This window comes from Primulina huaijiensis, chromosome 14 (assembly GCF_012295235.1).
Source record: "Primulina huaijiensis isolate GDHJ02 chromosome 14, ASM1229523v2, whole genome shotgun sequence".
NCBI lineage: Eukaryota > Viridiplantae > Streptophyta > Magnoliopsida > Lamiales > Gesneriaceae > Primulina > Primulina huaijiensis.
The window spans coordinates 5,884,006-5,890,601 of NC_133319.1; the positions used below are offsets into that span (position 1 = coordinate 5,884,006).

Below are 6,596 nucleotides of genomic sequence, written 5' to 3' on the forward strand. Positions count from 1 at the left end.
TTTTTTTTCTTGTTTCGGGATTTCATCGATATGCTTCTTCTTAATCGGTATGTCAGCAGATCGGCCTTTTTTACGCATTTCTTATCTTTATTTACATGGTTTATACGTCACCCTTTTTTTTGGTCTGGGAGTTTGTGAGGGCTTGGACAATGTTTTGTTGTATCTTTTGTTTCTATTGCTTGATCAGATGAATAAATTTTGGGGTTCATTTTTTTTTTTTGTAAATTTATTTACTGGTGATATTTAGCAGTGACGGTGGAATTTCTGTCGTTGGTTGTATTGCCTTCTGTTGGGATTGAAGCTGCCTTCTTTAGCAGGTGATTTTTTTTTCAAGCCTTTTGTTTGTGCGGCGATGTTATGATTTATTGCTTCATAATATGTGGTGATGATGATAAAGATTTTTCTCTCGTTTATGGTGTTTTCTTGTCAGGAGAAATATTGCCCTGATCACTGGGGTGTATTTGCTAAAGTTTTAAAGTTTTTGGGACTTGGAATGCCTGAACTTGAGGATATTTTGAGTTTGGTTGTGGTTACTATTGAAGATTGAACAACTGGTTTGACGGGTTGGCCTGAAATTTTTTGAAAGAGTTTGACTGAATTTGTTTTATTCAGAAATGTCTGCGAGGAAGAACATGGGGAGTGCATCACCCGTTCTATTAGTATTGTTGGGTTTTGGTTCTTTCTTTGCTACATATAACTTGTTGACTTTGGTGATGCATAAGAAGGTTACGACTAGTACCGAGAAGTGGAATGATCCCATAATTAGCAGGCCTGATAAAACGAAGTTTGAAACAGGTGCAAAATTTCATGTAGCATTGACGGCCACTGATGCACCTTATAGCAAGTGGCAGTGTCGAATTATGTATTACTGGTACAAAAAGATGAAAGATTTGTCTGGATCAGATATGGGAGGATTTACTCGGGTTTTGCATTCAGGAAAGCCTGATAATTTAATGGATGAAATCCCCACTGTTATTGTAGATCCTCTACCAGAAGGGCTTGATCGGGTGAGCAAGTACTACGTTATAATTTGTTGTTACTACATTCATAATTCTGGACTTTTCCTTTTAGCACCGTGAAGTAAATATGTTGAATTGCATTTGAGTCACCATTAATCCTATGATCTTTTACTTGAAAGAGCTTAAAATTTTGTAAGGCTAGATACAGCGAAAAAATTTGTAATGTTTCACTGCATTTATTGTGCAAATCATGTTTATACAAGATTTGAGTAGCTACGCTGTGCTGACATGGCTTTATCTATTTATTCATTTATTGATGCTGCACTAATTGTTTGGTGCACTAAATATGCACCAAACATAGGAGTTCAATCTGGTTGTAGCCAGAAAAGGGGTATGCATGAAAATGTGTTTTGCATATTTTCAGTTTACTGTAACAATTTGTCAGCTAGATGAAACTCAGAATTTATACTCTAGTTTGATGCTCAGAATTTAAACATTTTGGGCTGCAAATGTCTTTTCCTTGATGTAATTAATTTCTTGCTCCTGTTTCTGTCCAATTCAAAGGTTGGATTTACAACGTTCACTATATTTGGATATTGTGACAGGGTTACATTGTTTTAAATAGACCATGGGCCTTTGTACAGTGGCTGGAGAAAGCCACTATTGAGGAAGAGTATGTTTCCCATTCTTGATATTGATTAGTCTATTTTTTCCGCATTTGTATTCCTTAAATCTTTACCTCGTTTTATGATTAATGCAGGTACATTCTGATGGCAGAACCTGATCACGTTTTTGTTAATCCATTGCCAAATTTGGCTCATGGAGATCACCCAACTGCCTTCCCTTTTTTCTACATAAAACCAACTGATCATGAGAAAATTGTAAGAAAATATTTTCCCGAAGAGAAAGGTCCTGTGACAAATATTGATCCAATCGGAAACTCTCCAGTGATTATTAAGAAGGTAGGAGTCATGTCCTCTTTCAAACTTTGAAAGGATAATGTAGTTTATACATTTTACTTGATACATTGTGTTGACTAATCTTGCTGGTGCAGTCTACTTTGGAGAAAATTGCTCCTACGTGGATGAATGTGTCTTTGCAGATGAAAGATGATCCAGAGACTGATAAGGCTTTTGGATGGGTTCTAGAAATGTATGCAGGGTTCTAATTTACTTTTGCATTAAATGTCTATTTTAGTCATGAAATTTTCGGACTTTGTGGGACATATATAGTTGTTGAGGTCGCTATCTTTCTATATATGGCAGGTATGGTTATGCAGTTGCATCTGCTTTGCATGGCGTGCGACATATTCTTCGTAAAGATTTCATGTTACAGGTCTGTAAAATTGCTGTCAATGGACCATATTTTTTATTATTGTTACTGTTATTTTATCTCATCAACCATTGTTAACTTTTTAGTCTCCTATAATTTCCAGCCTCCATGGGATCTGGAAGTTGGCAACAAGTTCATCATCCATTATACTTATGGATGTGATTACAACATGAAGGTATATTGTTTTCTTTTGATTTTATGAATGGTATTGGGATTCGGAGGCCTCATTTTTACAGGCACGCAATTTCGTGTTCTGCTATTTTCTGACCACATGATATACTAGTATATTGGCATTGGACTGTTATCTTAGGTTTATGATCAAAATGTAAGTAACAAAAAAGCGGCATCGAACAGGGAGAATTAACTTATGGGAAGATTGGTGAATGGAGATTTGACAAGCGATCACACCTTCGTGGTCCTCCACCCAAAAATATCTCATTACCCCCTCCTGGCGTTCCTGAAAGTGTGGTATGTTTTCGTATTATTGCAGCATGGTAACAGCATTTGCTATTACCAAATAATAACTGTAATCTAATTGCTTTTCTTTGGTTGTTATGCTAAAACCAAGGCTGTTACACTCTTCCTTTAACGTGCAGTTCTTGCTTCATTGTTTCTTTTTGATGGTTCACTCCGCAGGTGAGGCTTGTGAAAGCTGTGAATGAGGCAACTGCAAATATCCCTAACTGGGAGACTGAAAATTCGAGCTGAGATTTATGCTATACTTCAACTTATTTGGAAAATCCAACAGAAAGAGCAGTTCCCACCCTGTTGGATTTCACAAGCGTTACATATACAAATGCTAAAAATTAATGACAAACAATACAAGATGGAAGATTATATGATTTTTGTCCAAAGTTGGATCCTTTATTTGTATCTCTAGCATCGATACACTTTTGTTTACACTTGAAATCTTTTGTTTTAATCTAATTGTAGAGGCAATCTTCTTGATTTGCGCGTGCGCCCTATTTAAGTTTAACTTTATGATACCAACAATGTAAAATATAATTAACAGAACTTTTTCTCATGTTTACCCTCGTACAGAAACTCAGGCGAATAATTTGGAAAAATTACAAGTCCAAATTAGAAGCTTATTGTCTCATATTTACAAGAATGTACATCATTTGAAGCAGTTCAAAACAAGACACTTAAAAATTCGAATCGATTAGCATCACCAAGTTTCTTTCATTAGCAAATCGCATTACAAATGAAAGTTGCCTAGGACTAGAAGGCATCCAATGGCTGCTTCTGTTGACGAGACCTAACCTAACCTAAAGATGACTAAGTCTTAGCAAAAGTTGGTTATTTCCATTTCATATTACTCAGCCAACCCGAGGGAATGAAAATTTTCCGGACTGCAAGCTCAAAAAGTTCTGTCTGTATGGTATCAGTATATTCCTTAGACCTGTTTGATGAAAAATGAGAAGATTAAAATGTTGGCAAATGCAACCAAGGGTCAAGTGGAAGTTGAGTTTTTAAGAGAGGCAGGTTCGTGCGGTACCTGAAATGCACATAAACTTATAGATATGAGCAATTTGAGGGTCGCCTTTTGTACTCATGTCAGGTTTCTCCAGGCACTCCAAGAATGCTAGATCAGCCTTCAAAAGCTCGGCTTGATCATAAGTATCATATCCAATATCATGACAGTAGCAACAGAAATCCAACCAATCAATTGGACGTTTGTCCCAAATAAGAGAGCCTGTGTCCTTCCCACTTGACCAGTTAGGACCACAATAATGCCCATATCGTGGGAACAATTGAGATAGAAAACCTCTCGGACCTGTATGCCATGGAACTTTTGAAACGTATGGTTTAAACCGTATCGTTGTGTACTGAGCAGCAGATTCCGCGTTCCCACGAGGACGTGAATGCTTCTTTAACTTCCTATTGACAGTGGTGGACAACTGAAATTTGTCTCTGGTTCTGATAACCCAAGGAACGAGCGAAAGGAGAGACCATTGCCAGAATTTGGCACCAATAGAAGCCTCCTGCTTAGGTTCTTCCAAAATGATGCCACTAGAAGAGAGAGGTGCTGATATGTCCCCGTTCGGTTGGGATCTATTACAAGGAACATACTGTCGCAGTTGGAGATTCATTTAACAAACACTTCTCAGCCTCTACCACCCATCGTTGGAATGTTGGGATCAGATATGAAAAAATAAATTGAAAGTCCCGAAGAGTAATATGTAATGCAAACTTCAAACTTTATCAAAACAGCTGCAGTAGGTTCAAACAAATATTACAAGAGATGGCCCTCGGTTACTGTTAGTAGTAATGTCAAAATGGCCAATAAAATAAGGGTTGTCCAAGACTTCAAATGAGAGACCAGCTAACTCGATCTAATTGAATTCAAGAAACTTACAAGTTAGAATTAGAATTGAGGTTCCAAATCCTCTGCTCTTCAAGCAAGAAACTGCTGGAAATCAGGGAACATTTCAAAATCCCAACAACATAAAACCTTCCAAATATATTTCACCAATCAGTGAAATTTTCCGGTGTTTATGAAACCAACACACAGTTAAGAAAATCACAGCCACAAAACCTGACAGCTTGAATTACCTGGACTGTAGAATCATTCCTCAGAACCCTTCCAATCCATCAGCAGCAGCTATAGGCAAGATGCAGCACAAATTCGTGCGGTACAGTGGCAAAGAAGAGTGGGAGATAGATAACGAGAGAATTTCGAGGAGTTGATTCGAGTTTGTGAGTGGGCGGTGGGTTTGGATAAATCGTCGGCGTTTCTTAATGACCACAAAAGGTGGAAGAAAGCTCAAACCGACTTTCTTTCACATTTTTTTGGCCATTTGTCTGTCGTGTGATTTTAGTTACTTCTGAGGTAGTTGGTTTTCCTTATTTAAAATCTTGTTAATTTATGGACAAATTTTCAACAACTCCCTACGTCCTTGTTCATCTTTATTTTAACTCCATATCCCTTCAATTCTTTGTTTTAGCTCCCCAATATTTTAAGATTTTCAATAATAGCCTTATCTTTTTATTTTAGTAATTGATTTTTCTTTTAAATTTAAAGGCCCATCATGCTTCCGTAAAATAAATTAAATCTTTTACCTTTTTGACCAGAATGCCACAGGGTTATATCCACCTTATTTTACGAACTGCTCCTCACATTCTAACCACACGATTGCAACCGATGGTTACAGACGCAGATTCTTTCAGCAGCACTTAGCACAACCCTAATTCGTTTCCTACCTTAGGGTGTACAATAAAAGATAAAATTTTGAAAATAATACATGAGAGGGGCTAGAGCAAAGATCTCTTTATTCAAACACAAACATTTATTATTACATTGAAACCTCCTGTAGAGGAGGAGAAACTTGTTTAGCTACTGATAGTAGCCGAACTTGAAAAACACATAAACTAGTAAGAGAAATATTACAATTGGTCTTGAAAGAAATGAGGAAAATATTCGATCATCTTCACTTCCTTCTCCCTGCCTTATTTATAGAAGGCTTCTTCGGATTTGAAACTCGGACTTCAAATCTTGATAAGTCTTTACAGCTTGCATATGGACCATTTAGTGGTTGAGCGGTCCTACTTTCTTGAAATGTCATTTTCTAGCTTATTAATCTAGAAATTAACTTTTCCTCTTCTTTTATCTCTCCCAGGTATCAGTAGAGATGAGTCTGGAGAATATCAGCTGTAATCTCGTTTTCCTTTTCTTTGTACATTCTGATAATGGATCTGAGAGCTGCAGCCTCACTTCTCTTATACTTGATTCTTCTTTTTAAAACTTTCAGATATACACGGTACATCTTTAAGTTTTTATTCTGATGTGTTTAACTGGTTCCATTTACCCTTCTTTATAGTATTAGGTTTGGGTCCAGTTTTCTTGTTTTCTTTATTAGATTCCTTTTTAAAATAAAGTATCCAATGTTCTTTCGTCTTTTACCACTCATTATTAGTGGTTCTTGTGTCTTTTTCCACCGATTATTGGTGGTCCTGTTTTCCTCACTCACATGGTGGTCCTCTTTTTGTTAGTGGGTTTAGTCACATGTCCCTTTTAATTTTGTCGAGGAATCTTAGGCTTTTTATATCCTCGAGGAAAATGTGAATGTGGTCCTTCCCCACTTGTCCTTGCTTCAGTAAAATGTTTCCGATCAGATCTCGGTTTGAAACCTTTACCGAACTCAGGTTCTTTCTGATTCTGGCATTCAGGACAGATTTTTTCTGACCATCTTCCTATATGTGTCATATTACAGAATTTTCGGCGAGTCTCTTTACTAGCCGGCAGCTTGCTGTTCCATAGAAGATTTCTTTTCTTCTTGAATAAATCTTCTGCAAAACTTGTTG

General features: G+C 37.0%; 1 protein-coding gene and 1 pseudogene across 2 annotated transcripts; one reads left to right on the top strand and one right to left on the bottom strand.

The window, feature by feature from the left end:
• On the top strand, positions 1-3,239 carry LOC140956991 (hydroxyproline O-arabinosyltransferase 3-like). 2 transcript variants are annotated; one of them, XM_073414017.1, is made up of 10 exons: positions 1-47; positions 251-317; positions 431-1,007; positions 1,565-1,632; positions 1,720-1,921; positions 2,014-2,111; positions 2,225-2,294; positions 2,395-2,466; positions 2,646-2,759; positions 2,928-3,239. In XM_073414017.1, exons 3-10 carry the CDS (start codon positions 615-617, stop codon positions 2,997-2,999), a joined length of 1,089 nt encoding a protein of 362 aa, XP_073270118.1. In that variant the 5' UTR covers positions 1-47; positions 251-317; positions 431-614; the 3' UTR covers positions 3,000-3,239. The 2 variants fall into 2 exon arrangements, with proteins under 2 accessions (XP_073270118.1, XP_073270119.1); XM_073414018.1 differs by having other exon boundaries at positions 10-47; positions 248-317.
• An 88-nt stretch (positions 3,240-3,327) lies between these two features.
• Positions 3,328-5,124, bottom strand: LOC140956992 (uncharacterized; annotated as a pseudogene).
• Positions 5,125-6,596: the final 1,472 nt, after the last annotated feature.

What these genes read in the sequence shown, in the direction of transcription:
- LOC140956991 (XM_073414017.1), top strand. Translation starts at nt 615, where the DNA reads ATGTCTGCGAGGAAGAACATGGGGAGTGCATCACCCGTTCTATTAGTA. An exon ending in AAAGCCACTATTGAGGAAGA is followed by an intron (nt 1,633 to 1,719) that starts GTATGTTTCCCA and finishes TGATTAATGCAG; the next exon opens with GTACATTCTGATGGCAGAAC. An exon ending in GTAAAGATTTCATGTTACAG is followed by an intron (nt 2,295 to 2,394) that starts GTCTGTAAAATT and finishes TATAATTTCCAG; the next exon opens with CCTCCATGGGATCTGGAAGT.